The 15,239-nt window shown below is 36.5% G+C and overlaps 1 protein-coding gene across 3 annotated transcripts in view; it reads right to left on the bottom strand.

Moving 5' to 3' along the window:
- The window catches only part of LOC127990697 (disks large homolog 4-like), a 116,735-nt gene that overhangs the window by 70,162 nt on the left and 31,334 nt on the right, over positions 1-15,239 (bottom strand). The window contains exon 1 of one of the 3 annotated variants that reach the window (XM_052591517.1): positions 14,272-14,456. The exons of 1 other annotated variant lie outside the window; for it this stretch is intronic. In XM_052591517.1, coding sequence (XP_052447477.1) covers positions 14,272-14,313 — 42 coding nt within the window. In that variant the 5' untranslated portion in view covers positions 14,314-14,456. Of the gene's footprint in view, positions 1-7,731; positions 7,885-14,271; positions 14,457-15,239 lie in introns of those variants that run through there. One more of the 3 variants, XM_052591516.1, reaches the window with a different exon arrangement.

Genomic DNA, 15,239 nt, shown 5'->3' with positions numbered 1-15,239 from the left:
GTTATTCACTCGATTGTCACAAACGTTACCCAGTTTGCCCAAATTTGCAAGATAATAAGATGGTTTAAGAAGTTTCTCTTGCTGCATATTTTAAGCTCTAATGTTTATGATAAATATCAGTTATGGTAAATCATCTAATGATAGTAAAGAGTTGATTCAGTAACTGTGACACACACACACACACACACACACACACACTCACACTCACTCACAGCAGGGAAAGCACCCATCACATGCACAATATCTACAGCCACAGAATTCCACTTATACATTACACTGTATAATACATAATAACTTATTTAACATGCTTTCAGTTGCTGATAAATGTTCTCAGCTCACTTTAAAAACCTCATGAAAGAGCTTGACATGAATCGTTTCCTTTCCTGTACTGATGTACTTCCTGCTGACCCTGGTAAAAACAGCATATGCTGGTTAGGTGTGTTTTGAAGCACGGCTGCTGGCTTGAGCTGGTTTAAGCTGGTCCTAAGCAACTAGCTCCTTCTCAGGACCGGCTTAAACCAGCTCAAACCAGCAGCCATGAAAAATCTATTCCGTTTCCACATCACAATTAGCAGAGATAATGTGTGTAGATTCTGTGTGGGTCTGGTTATGTGCACATACTGTAGGACTCACATTCATGGGCCTTTCAAAGAATAAAGGAAACAGAGATGCAAACGCTCTGCACGCTGGAAGTGCTGCTAAATACTTATGATTTATGAAGATCAAAGTTATTAAAAACATCCTAAGGAGGCTCGTGTAAATGTGCTGGCAAACTTTGTTAATTTTTGAAAGATGAAAAATCCTGATGCATACTGATAATACACACACACACACACACATGCCTAAATAGCAAAATGCTCTCAGTCAAAGCACATTGCAGTGGGTGACAACTAAAACTAAGCTGTCAAGGGAAATTCATCATAATGCATGGCTGAAATATGTTTTCTCCAACACTGTGACCAGTACATGTGCAGCTGATACAAACGGCCTCCACTTCACATCCTCACGCTCCTCTGTGTTATAAACTCCACTCCCTCATCACCGCAGCCTGCCAACAACGCCGGCTTATTACTTCATCACTCTTACAACAGAGACCGTCAGTGTCGCCAGAGCTAATGCAGACTGTGTGCAGTCCCGTCCACACACCAATGAGCTCAACATACAGCAGAGCCACATAATTCATTACAGCGATAATCAAGTATGGCTCAAAGTCATGTGAAACTGTGAACTTGCAGTGAGTGACCGTTTTAATCCCTAAATTGGATGGGGGTGTTGTAATATTAACATGCTGCGTGTTTTTCTTTGTAATCTATTAATAATAATAATAATAATAATGAAAACTATATGCACACCACTATTCAAAAGTTTGGGGTAGGTAATAAAGTTAAGTTTATTGAATAATAATAATTATTTGTATATATATATATATTACTGTATTACTATATGGTGAAAAAGTGGGAAGGAAAATAAACTAATTGCAGGCTACCACTTTCATAATTGCAGTGTATACTTTTTAATTATTTACACCTAAAGAATGGAAGTGAAATGTGACAACTTGCCCCATAGGTGGGGCACAATGAAACATCTGAGGGGCAGCTTCAAATGTTATCTGATCTAATGAAGAAAAAAAAAAGACATACTAAAATTATTTATTAATAATGAATAAAAATTACTTTTTCAAGTAAAGTAAACATTTAAAAAAATTATTTTTATTTTTTTTAATAAAAATTAAACTTATTTTGTTATTTGACGATGAATGTCAGACAAATCGATGAGCCAAAATGCTAAACACTTCTTGAAATTATAATTTCTTAACAATAAACACTTTATTCACCTGTTTCTTGTGGTTTCTCAATAAAATGAAAGTAAATAGTGCAAAATACTGGCATGAATACTTATCCCAGCTTTCATGTGATTTGGAAAATATGTACAAATAAATAAATAAATGTCATGACATTTTTTTTATTTATTTTTTTATTGTAAAAATCGTAGATTGACATTCCCCGAAACCTCTATGTTATAATTCACATTTGATGGATTTCCAATTAAATAACTGTCTTCTTAATCAGTTACAAAGATACAGACAAACAGGGTTTTATGTTACATCTTATGCAGTTAAATGAATATTAATTGCATTGTTTTAGTGTCATGTGTATATGTGTATATGTGTGCATGGCACTATCCAACTTCAGTACACTTCAGTGGAAAACTTTTACTTACAGTATGTAATATATGTTTTTTTCTCTCTATGTATTCTGGTAAATTATTTCATTAAGTCAGCATGTTGTATATAAGCCAGAAAACTCAGTATTATTTGTCTGCTTTAAGTAGTGCATTGTCTCATACTGAAGGGATCTTTCAATACTTGTAATCTTAACAAACTCTTTAATTGTAGGGTCACTAACAATGAGTGGGACACATGTGAAATTGTTATTTTAGTCACTTTTAACTACAAGACTAGCTCATGTTTTTAAATACTGTAAGAACACAAAAGAACCAGCAGCGAGAGAAGCAGTGTTTCTCTGCAGGATCTGACTTCACAAAACAAACCCTTCTGGGTAATAAATAACAAACAGCATACGTCACCGCGTCAAGAGTGATACCAAACACTCGGCACAAATCTATTCCCAGCATGCATCACAGCGCCAGAGGAGTCTGAACATCATTATACTCTCAGAGAGAACACACTGTCTATTCTACACTTCTTGCATGCAGTAAATTATGCATAATTACATGCACCTAAACCAAACTCTAATCCATAAACTTATGGTAAGTATATGTTGTTTGTTTATTTTTCTCAGTACTTAATTGTATTAGTATGCTGTAGAAAAGACACCTTAAAATAAAGTGTAATCATTTTGTGCAAAGGAAAAAAAAATCTTATTAGTCACACAAGAACATACACTGAAAAATCATACTTTGGACCAACTTTAGAAAAGTACTCTAATTTGTTGCAGTCAATTTTATATGTTTTTATCAAATTATACTTAAGGTTTGGTTCAAACCCTAAATATTAATATTAATCACAATTTTTTTGTTTGCAAAACACAAAAACTATTATTTATTATAAAGACCATATATGTTTTCTTTAGACATAAACCAAGATGCTACTTAATTTAGGTAAATATAATAATATTATGTCTTTTACAACAAAGCTAATTTAGAAATATATGAATATATATATATATATATATATATATATATTCTTTTTTTTATTCTTCAGAATACAACTCTTCTTAACTCCTATTTTCTTCTTAACGTCTAACTTGAGAATAAATAGAATAACGAATACCATAAAGAATACTTTGTATTCCCAAAAATATATATAAAAAAAAAATTCTTAAGATTGTTCTGAAAACAAAATAAGAATAAAAATTCATAAATAACCTCTTAGGGACAGTTCAGCAAAAAATAAATATTCGGTCATTATTTATTCACCCTCAGACATTGTTTCAAACCTGTATGAGTTTCATTTTTTTTTTCTTACACAAAAGAAGATATTTTGAAGAAGCAAAAAGCTAACAGTAGTCATTGACTTCTATAGTATTTTTCCACACTGTCCACGGCAATCAACTGTTTGGTTACCTTCAACATTCTTCAAACTATCTTCTTTTGTGCTCAGCAGAAGAAAGAAAACTTAGGATAGTTAGGTACCCAAATATAACATGTCTCATGGATTTATTGGGTTGTTTCAGATATTAAGCATTAGAATATAGCACTAGCTTAATATAATCCATATTACTAAAATCATAAGGATGTGCACGAGTACTCTGAAGCTACACAGATGATCGGAAATTTAAACAGTGATCAGGCTTGCATGATGTGGCTTTTCTCTACAAAAATGATTCTTGGTGGAGGGATTTAAGAAAACCTTCTTTCATCCCCAGGAGCTGTGTGAAATACTTTTTTTATGGGTGGACGCTTTTTATTTCACATCTTTTGGACTGATGCATGCAACAGCTACTGACTGCAATGATAGAGCTTGATAGATCAAAGACATTTTTAATTTAACTCCGACTGGATTTAACTCCCTAGGATGCCTCTGGGATGAGTAAAACACAGCCTCATTTTCATTTTTGGGTGACCTAACCCTTCAACTCTACAATAAAAACATATTTCATACAGGTTTCCACCCTTCTTGTCATGGTGATTTTCCCTTTACCATGCGAATGTAAATTAAGGAGGCATGCTTTTAACACCTCGTGTCTGTCTATCGATCACATTCACAGGCGATGCTGTGTGGAGTAGGTCTGTCCATGGATGTAAACAAACTGCAGCTCCAAAAACTGTGCATTTCCTTCCAAACGATCACACTATTAGAAACACATGCCTGAAGTTTATTTTTAGCGGCATGTCTAAATGAGAATGTTTTCACTCTTTTCTTCATTATTTTCAACACATTGCCAATTTTTTTTTTCAATATCTTTGAAAGCTGTATGGCAGTGCCAAGTATTTTGTTCCCAGAGGCAATCCTTGTGGTTATATTGGTTCATTGTAATCTGACGCTGGTTTGAGCATCTAAACACGTCACACATGAGGTGGGAAAGAGCATACGCTGTGATTACGTTCATCTATCACGGCAGTTCACTTCAAATAAAGTATTCATGTACTGAAGGAAAAACAAAACACATAAGCTGTTCTCCAGAAACATAATATAAAGATCTGAAAATGCATTTCATGACATCTTTAAGAGTGTATGGATAAGCCTTGAGAATACATCATTTGCAATACTTCATAGAAGTGAGAACTTCTGAGCTCTTCTGACATTGTTCCTAATAACAATTACTAACACTGTGCTGCAAACAAAAGGTATATGAGGAGCCGTGTGAGACACTTGTTATTATAGATGGATGCACTTTATTAAACTTCTTTTGGACACCCATTAACTGTCATTATAAAGCTTGGAAGAGCCAAGGACATTTTTTTATATAACTCTGACTGGATTAGTATGAAAGTAGAAAGGCATATACACCTAGTATGTCTTAAGGGTGACTCAATTATGGGGTAATTTTTGGGTGAACTATCCATTTAAAACTACATTCTGGGACACAGAACAGTAATATTAATGAAGTTATAGTGGATAGTGAATTTGGGAGTCTGCCATGAAACTCCCTGTGAGAAATACTGCAAGCGCAGTGATACAAACAGTGATGAAACAGCTCTGTTATCACTATAATATCACACCTCTGGAAAAGAGGTAATACTAATACTAGTAATACTGCACATACATATATTTCCTCATATACAGTGAAAGAGTAAGAAAAGCTGCATTATAGTTCGAGCTGTCATGGTTCTCTGAATGATATGAAAGTGAAAGTGACATTCAGCCAAATATGGTGACCCATACTCAGAATTTGTGCTCTGCATTTAACCCATCCGAAATGCACACACACAGAGCAGTGAACACACACACACACACACACACACACGGAGCAGTGGGCAGCCATTTATGCTGCGGCGCCCGGGGAGCAGTTGGGGGTACGATGCCTTGCTCAAGGGCACCTTAGTTGTGGTATTGAAGGTGGAGAGAGAACTGTACATGCACTCCCCCCACCCACAATTCCATCCGGCCCGAGACTAGAACCCACAACCCTTCGATTGGGAGTCCAACCCTCTAACCATTAGGCCACGACTTCCCCTTAAAATGTATGTGCAGCTGACGAATGAGATCTTTTTAATCTGTTTCTAGTTTTTTATTTTATTCAAACTGATTTTTAGAAATACAATATGCCATTTCTGTCATTTTCCAAATGAAGCACTGAATGTAGAAATGAACAAAACATCAGTTTAAGAACAATGTCAATTAAAAACTGTTCTAGTGCAGCTCTATGGCAGAGATCCTCTATAGCAACTTTCTGACAGCTATTAAAACAGACGTGACAGAATGTCTTCGTGTATGTACAGTCCTACTGTAAAGTCCTGTAAGTAAATATGCTTTAAGGAGACTTTGCAACTAATAAATAATTGATGAGGGTGAATACTTTCTGAAGAAACTCTATAGGCTATGACAATATAATCAATATATAATATAAGACAACACAACACATTAGAGCACTGTATGATGATATCATGAGCATGTGTTGAGTCTGATGCTGTTTTCTCTTTATAGTTGTTTCTATATCGTCACCAAAAAGCTGAAATACGCTGTTCTGACAGTAAAGTCACCAAACTATGAAATAACACAAATCAAATATATACTTAATATACTTTAGCTTCTTCAAAGCAGTCGTCCTTTGCCTAGTTTCAGGTTCACTGCTAAAGTCAATTAGGCTTTGCACAAAACTCATGTCATTTTCTTTGGAAAACTAAAACTTTCCCCCAAAACTAATCTCAAGCAGTGTGTTTCTGTGGCTCAGTGGAAGAGCATTGCATCAGCAGCCCAAAAGCTCATGGGTTCATTTCTCAGGGAACAAATATACTGGAAAAAATAAAAATAAAAATGTGTCGCTTAGGACAAAAGTGTCTGCTAAATGCATAAATGTCAAGCATAAGCCTTAATATCAAAAGGTTTTTTATGAGAAACATTTTAGTCAAATATGTCCAAACATTGTATTGTATGTCCTTAAATGCCACAGAGATTTAGCAAATCATCTATGCCAATAAACAAACATCATGTAAGTAATAGAGAATGTGAAGTGAGAGATGTGAATGATCAGATATACAAATGTATTCTAGATCTCTGGCTTTATTTGTGCTTTTCAGTGGCACAGCTCTCTCCTCTCCATCACGATTCCCAAGGTCATCATCTCAGCCACTATCCCTGTCTCAGTTTATTCCACAGGAAGTATCTGCTCAAATCACAGTGATCTGACTCAGAACAAAACTGCAGTCCGATCACACACACCCTCATCTCTTACTATGATGATGGACTAAACAACATTTGGAACAAATACAGGCTCAGTGGAGCAAAACAACAGACACTAGCCAAACTCATGCAGCATACTATATGAGGCTGCAAGTGACGTGATGATACACTGGTTCTTTAGAAATATACAAGAAAAACACAATGATACACTATTGTCAGATGGACATCCTGTGTTTCATAACTGTTTTAATGTTTACATCTTGCTATTCAAATTTAATTAAACAGGCTACATTTACATGTAGATGTATTGTGTATGCATTGCTCTTTTCATATGGTGTGACAGCAAGCCCTTCTATTAGGGCATCATGTGTTAAAGGAATATTATCATTGTTTTTTTTTTTGTTTTTTTTTCTGTACACTAAGCATGGAAATGTGCATTAGCTTTTTGCATTAATCTTCCCTGCACGTTCACATCGCCTTGTATGCTTTGTTCGGCTTTCAGCTCGGCCATTTATGGTGTATTGTAGAGAGCCATATTGCCATTCATCGACTGAAATATGGAAGATTCCTGATCGAGTGTTTTTGGCATGTGTGCATCAGCAAAGAGACAGGTGGCTTCACATGGCACCCTACCATATAACAAGCCCCTGTAGTGTACTGTAGCAGTGAAGGTGTAATTCCCAAACCTCGTTCAGCGGAACCGGTGATGTACAGTATGTACAGTAATGGCATACATAATGCCAAGCGAGCAATCACAAACACACCACAATCGATTTCTCATTCATAATTCCTTTAACCAATCGTGATGATCATAATTCTGGTGTACACATGGAATAATTCTGTCACCAACGGCATGGTATCGCCTCTCTAGCATCCTATCCACAAGAAAACCAGCAGATACGGACGCGTGCGCGCACCCGGCTTACCTTACAGCCGAACATGAGCGACAGCGCACGGGTGCTACATATAAGTTTACACTGGCACATCACCGGAGAAAAGCACTTGAGGTTCCTCAGAGGAGGAGGCATCACGTCGACACCCATAGACACAGCACACCGATCACCGGCCGCTCAGCGCGTGGCAAAAGAGGAGCCGTGATGAGAGCCGCGAGCGCGAGCGTGGAGCGCTGAATTCAAACAGACAAACTGACAGAACTCTGTCATCCTCGGTGCTGCTGACGCGCTGAGGGGGAGGAGCTGTGTGTAACGGGCACTGATGAGTGAACGACGCCGACCAGTGGCTTTACATCCGACTGGAGCTCTGTTCACGATCAAAGACACGAGACAGAATATCAAACAAGACCCACTGTCAAAAAAAAAAAAAAAAAAAATCATAAAGCAATGCCAGTGGAATTCCTCTCAATATTGCCAAATAAAATATTCACAAAATAAAGCTTCTTCCACTGTTTGAAGTCGACATATTATTAAACTTTGGTTGAAATTCTTACTGTAAAACACACACACACACACACACACACACACACACACACAATTATTAAACTTTGTGAAAAGTGTGTTCATCCCATAGGTGTAATGGTTTTTATACTGTACAAACTGTATATTCTATCACCCTTCACCAACCCTACACCTAACCCTAACCCTCACAGCAAACTTTGTGCATTTTTACTTTCTCAAAAAATCTCATTCTGTATGATTTATAAGCGTTTTGAAAAATGTGGACATGGGTTATGTCCTCATAAGTCACCCTCTCCTTGTAATACCTGTGTCATACCCATGTCATTATACAGAGTTGTGTCCTGATATGACACAAAAACATGTACACACACACACACTCACTCACCAAACTGAGTATTTCATGATTTTACATAGCTAAAAACGGCTCTTTGGAGGTCTGGAGCGAGCAGCGCAGTGGCGCATGAGTGTACAGCGCCCTCTGCTGGCGACAGCACACTGTGAACTGTCCATGGTGCTGAAAGACCGCACACACTGTTACTGCATCCGTCACAGCGCTTGCTCTCAGTAAGACAGGGTGGTGGTGTTGTTTTATTTATTTAGATGCTCATTTATTTTAACAACAAGCTCATTTACTCGGTCGAGCCAGCTGTAAGCGGTTTGTTGCTCGCTCGGCGGCGCTAGAGACCCAGGTGAAGGCAGTATTGTGTATTCATCTCAGGAGCGACTGCGGCGCAGGACGTGCTGGTCATCGATGACGAAGTCTACACCAGACAGCTTCAGCTTCAGTGACTGCTGTGGCGTGAGGACAATCAACTGGTCCTGAAGCCCTCCAGCATACAAAACATGCTCACAAACCATCAATACTGACCTAAATACAGCAAGAAGCTTAGTACTGTTCACAGACGAAGTTCAAAAGTATTTGGACACTTGAGCCACTCTGAAACTGTCTGAATAAAGTATTAAAGCAGGATGTGATATTTGTAAATCTCAGTGTGTGTTTAGCAGATGTATGTGAGTCAGGTGTGCGATTAATCTTCACAAAAACATGCTTTGGTAACTTTTACCAACCAAAACGCAGCCAAATACCTTCAGCCCGCGACAAACATTATGCAAAAAAAAAAAAAAAAAAAATCCATAAATTCCAGATTTTCATAATAAATTCCTCTTTGATATTATGATTATGACTGCCATGACATCCATGCATTTTTAAATGTGTCTTAAATGTGCAAAACATTTTCAGAGCACTGCATAAAACTAATAGATATCACTATATGCTTCCAAGATGATGAATTACAGTACACTAAGACAATGTATTATTTTTATTATTATTATGAATATTAAAAAGTTTTTTTAAATGCTGTTTAAATATGCAAACTGGGAGTTATCTAATTTAAAATGCACTAATTTGCATACATTTCTAGAGCAGAAATCTGAACATAGGATAAAGCCAGGTTCAGAGCTCTTGTTTCATGTTGTTGACATTTTAAGGTTTTTACAGAAATGTAATTTTTCATCACTTCATAAATAATAGCATACTGTCAACAGCCAAAACAAAATACATTTTCACCATGTTTTTAGGATTACTAATCCAATTTTTTTTTACTAATTTTAGAAAACTAATCTCAAGATCTCATAATTGACCAATGCATGAAAAAACAATGGTTTACCTGTATTGTCTTACCTTTATTGAGTGATATTGATTTGTGTATTATAAGAAAACACTGGCAGAGTAAATTCTCAGAGTAAAGTAGTGGGCATAGGTTCAAGTTTGTCTCTCTTGTGTGTGTGTGTGTGTGTGTGTGTGTGTGTGTGTGTGTGTGTATCTTTCCAATGGACCACTCAGTTCCCATGGATATCGATATGCTAGGAAACGAAGCGTGCTACAATGCTAAAGTGCTACACTCAATCTGCAAAGCTTTTGATTTAAGAAGACAGCATTGACTTAACATGACAGAGACAAATATCTTATTAATAATAGATACATTTTATATAACAGCCTCCATATTTGTATTTTATTAATATATTTGATATATTATTTTTCAATATTTTATGGTAAAGTAGGCAGTATATGACCTATATCTCTGTTACAGTAAGTCGTATGATAGAAGAAAGTTATTGTTTCAGTCTCTCACACTGCCTCCACTTCTGATTGTGCTGTATCAAAGGTAAAACATTTGCATCTTTTAACCCTGTGTGGTTTATTTTAGTATGTCAAGCTATGGTCTTGCCTCCGTTCCCAGAATGCTTTGCAGAAGGAGTCGAGTGCTCTGTCTGCAGCTGGAAGTTCAACTTAAAGAGCGGAGAAAGGGGGACTCCTGCTTTCGCCTGGAAAGTGTTTCCATGGCAACATCTGCAGGGGCGGGGATTCCCTGGTGGTTAGTGAGTGTGTCGGCCTGTGTGCATGTGTTTTTATTTATGTGTCTGTCTGTCTTTCACATAAACACACACAACTCAAACACAATGTTCATTGTTCAGTCAGGCAGATAAATCTATAGGAAAAAACTATTAATTATACTCTTCAGATTTAAATTATAAATCAGTGTAACATCTTAGTCTAAAGAACAGGAGAAGAAATTCCTATGAAAGCACACTGCTAAAATATTAATAAATAATTAATAAATTAAAAAAACACATATGAAACTGCAACAAACATATGATAGATCTTAAGCAGACTGTTGCTGCAGGAAATACACAACACAGCATGAAAGATCAACATTTCAGCAAAAAAACTCCTCTGAATCAAAGGCACATTGACTCTATAGATGAAAACACTCATCCTACTACACCGCCTTAAGACTTAAGAAAAGCGCTCGTCGGTACACTCAGTTTATATAGTGATTTATTCAAATACACATGCACTACTGTTCAAAGGATCAGGCTCGGTTAGATTTTTTAATGTTTTGGGTATTTTCTGTCTCTTCTGTTCACCCAGGCTGCATTTATATGTCCAAAAATACAGTAAAATCGGAAATATTGCGATATATTATTACATTTTAAAATAACTGTTTTCTAATTGATTATATTATCAAATGTAATTTATTTCTGTGATGCACAGCTGTATTTTCAGCATCATCACTCCAGTCTTCAGTGTCACATGATCTTCAGAAATCATTCGAATATTTGCCGCTCAGTAAACATTTCTGATTATCATCAGTGTTGAAAACAGTTGTGCTGCACAATATTTCTGTGGAAACTGTGATAGAGTTTCTTTTCAGGATTCTGTGATGAATAGAAAGTTCAAAAGAACGACATTTATCTAAAATATAAATCTTTTTTAACATTAGTAAATGTCTTTACTGTCGCTTGTCATCAATTCATTGTGTCGTTGCTGAAAATAAGAATTCCCCGAACTTTTGAACAATAGTGTTAACAGTTTTCCAACGTTGATGCTCTTAGATTAAGTCTCATGATTGATTAAAAGTAAAGGCACTCTTAATTTGTGTTATTTCCTCCGAGATTGATTATGTATATATAGATGATCTATTATCTATGTAGAATTTCAAACAGCAGCTCCGTTAGAATGAGCTGCATTTGGCTACACAGCAGTCTCACATGGTTTGAGAGGTCAGCAGGAAGTGACATCACAGAGCAACTATCTTTGGCCGCTGGAAGGAGGTCAAGGTTAATCATGACCCTGCTGACAGATGCCTAAACTACACCACTGACCTTCAAGTGTGATTTATTTTTTATTAACGTTAAAACATATTTTTGACTTAAAAACAATCAGTGTAGGTTATCTTATTTTTTTGTTTGTTTGTTTGAAAGCAACAAATATTGGTAATATTTAATTGTCTTTTTAATTTATCTTTTCTTATTTCTCCTGCTGTTTTTATTTGATTGTTTATTATTGCATGCAAACCAGAAAACCTATGAAAATGTGTACGTACAAGTTTTTATTAAAATCAAAAATATTATAAACTGAACATAAACTTTATCACTGAATCAACCTTTGGTTACAGAAGAGAAAGTCATTCTAAGGATCATATTGCTTATATCTGCACATTTCACTCATAACAGCGTGCTTTAATGAAATGACAGCTTTAACACGTGCCTTGTGTTCAGATAAATGCAGACAGAATGAACTGCAACACAATAAAGTACAGCGTTCAATGCAGTCGAACAGAAACATGCACTGACAGCACTATACACTGTCTGAAGTGATGTCTGGAGGATCAGCGTGAACACAACACCACTAACCACTGCATTCAGTTTCATCTCTTCATGCTTTATCAATGTTTGCTGATCAATGAAACATCACTGCATTTCAGCAGCAGACTGCCTCCGTAACAATTAATACTGACAGTACTGTGTGAAGACAACAATTCATTGCTGTGCTTTTTAATGAATAAATATATATATTTTGGGCCTGATAAAAGTGAACAATACAGCACTCACCAAAAACACCTACACTAAAGTATGATTAAAAAAAATAATAACTATCAATGGCTGTATGGCTAACTTGCAGTTTAACATTTGACTGAACATTTTGGAGGGGAATGACTCAGCAGAAATGATTTAATGATACAGTACACATAAATACACCCATAAATGCAATGCATATGCACAGAACACAAGAAGTATATTTTTAATGCCAAGCTCCAAAAAAAAAATTTGGGAATATATATTGTTCACTAGAAAAACGTCACTTCGTATTGTCCTTCTGCTCATGTTGATCCAAAACAACATATGGTGACTAGGAAATGCTTGTTTAACCGACAAAAAACATGCAGAAGAATCATTACATTAAACTTTTTTCAATAATTCATACAGCTTTAGCTCATTCAGGAACGATTTGTCCAGCTGCCGTCCAAATAGAGTCACCGTGATTTTGCCAAGTAATACATGTTCCTGGATCAACATCTTCTGATGATCCTCCATCAACATTATTATGCAAAAATATAGACTTAACCCAATCCCAACCCCTAAACCTAACCTTACCTATGATTTATTCCCAAAATCAGTGTGAAATGAGAATGTGAGGCACTGTTGTTAGTGTTAGTGCTCCGAATCAGTCACTTACAGTATGTGACCAGCTTGGTCAATCTTCAGCATACTAGTAAAATAAAAAAAGCCTCTTCTGGACTAACTGCATAGAGCAGCCTAACCAAGCTGGGTATTCACTACACGAGATACTTCACCACAAGTTGGAGGCTGAATGTCTGACCTTTAACCTTTAGTGTCCCTTGCCTGCTCCATCCTTCCTGTATTCCTGAAGCACATTCTCTCTCTCTCTATCTCTCCATCTCAATCTCTGCTTTTACAGCATTGTGGAGTAATAAGGAGGCCAATGAATATCATATGCCCACATAAGCGATGCTATTTTGTCAGAAAGAAATGATCGGGGGTAGAGAGCTTTTCAGTCCAATGGAGATCAAGTCAACATCCCGAACTGACGCTTTTGCCCCACAGCCACTTTGAGCTGCCATACACACAGATTTCTGTCTATTCAGCAAACTGTGTCGACATAAGAACACTTTCAAATCCGAATATTGTGGTATCACGGTGAGAAATTACCACACATTCACAGAAAACACACAACCTGCTTACTTCTGGTCATACATGAGAGGGACAAAAAGACAACACAGACTTTCAGGCTGACTAGATCATACACACACACACACACAGAGAAACAGAAATGCTCAAATAATGCTGTTCAATAATCATTGGTCAAAACGTCTGTGCACCAAAAGATTCAGGGAGCATCACACATTGCATGAAGGAACAAACTGATAATATATGCAATACAGTCCCATGCATAAATGCATTTCATGGCTGCTCATCCTGGCTTTCATTTTTCTAGCTTTGTGTTTTTCATTTTTCTGTCTCTTTCCACACACGTGTATGTAGCTGTGCTCCTTCTGTGTCAACAGGCACACACACTCACACACATGCATCACATCATTAATCAATTCCCATTTAGTCATACACACATGCACACGCACACACACACACACAGTAGATTCACGCAGTGAATATAAAAACAACATGCAACAGCAGCTCTGCACCATTAAGACAGAGAGCAAGACGTCTGAGAGGGAAAAATGTACGTACCACACATGAGCAGAGCAGAGGAAGCTTAACACGAGCCCTCATCAGCCACAAACAACCGACCAAAATGCCCGCAATGAGGGGAAAAAGAGGGATGGAAAGTAAGGGAAAGATACAGTGGATGGACAAGTGGGTAAGAGAGAGAGAGAGAGAGAGAGAGAGAGAGAGAGAGAGAGAGAGATGGTGTAGGAACACAAAGAAACCTGGCAGACTGTTCCACCTCTGAGTCACTGAACAGGTTTGTGACAGAGAGAAACGGAGAGAGGGTGGGAGAGATGAGAGGAGGGATATGAGAGATGAACTCACCTACGCTTTCTGGAAGATTTCCCCATCATGCATGCATTTACACACTCTTAAATATCTACATTCTTCAATAGATCTTAGTAGCACTTTAATTTCAGCAGAGAACCCTGTAGAAGGTTCATGAGTTGAATATATGGCTCTTTGGCGATTTAAAAAGTTTGAAATTAATAAAATGTTACATTGTTGTTCATGCAAGTTTAATATATTCAAATATGCATATTGATTTATGGGTTCTTTAAAGACTCCATAAAATACAATTATTGGATTTTTGTGATGTTTAGTCTGTTAGCATGACCCTGTCATTTATTTGAAGTACATGTTTTATTTGTCTAAGGAATAATCATGATTTCTGGTGTTAAAACCTTTCTGGTTTTAGTTTGTCTAAAAGCTATTAACACTCCTCATAGAACATATGGTGCATTTTTAAAAAAGTTTTCTCTATTTATGTTAAGTACACTACATTTTACATTGACTAGCAAAATGTTTTTAACAATTCTACTCATATTATAGCTAATTTATGGTGAAATTAAGTTGTGAAATGCTAGAAAATAGTGTGACTTTGGTTTTTGGCAAAATAAACTATCTTTAAATATTTATAATTAATTTATAATTCCTTACATTTATATAGCGCTTTTCTAGACACTCAAAGCGCTTACATAGTCAGGGGG

The sequence above is a fragment of the Carassius gibelio genome, chromosome A5, assembly GCF_023724105.1.
Source record: "Carassius gibelio isolate Cgi1373 ecotype wild population from Czech Republic chromosome A5, carGib1.2-hapl.c, whole genome shotgun sequence".
Lineage (NCBI taxonomy): Eukaryota > Metazoa > Chordata > Actinopteri > Cypriniformes > Cyprinidae > Carassius > Carassius gibelio.
The sequence above is the reverse complement of the archived record's forward strand: the minus strand, read 5'-3'. Positions and strand labels throughout refer to the sequence as shown.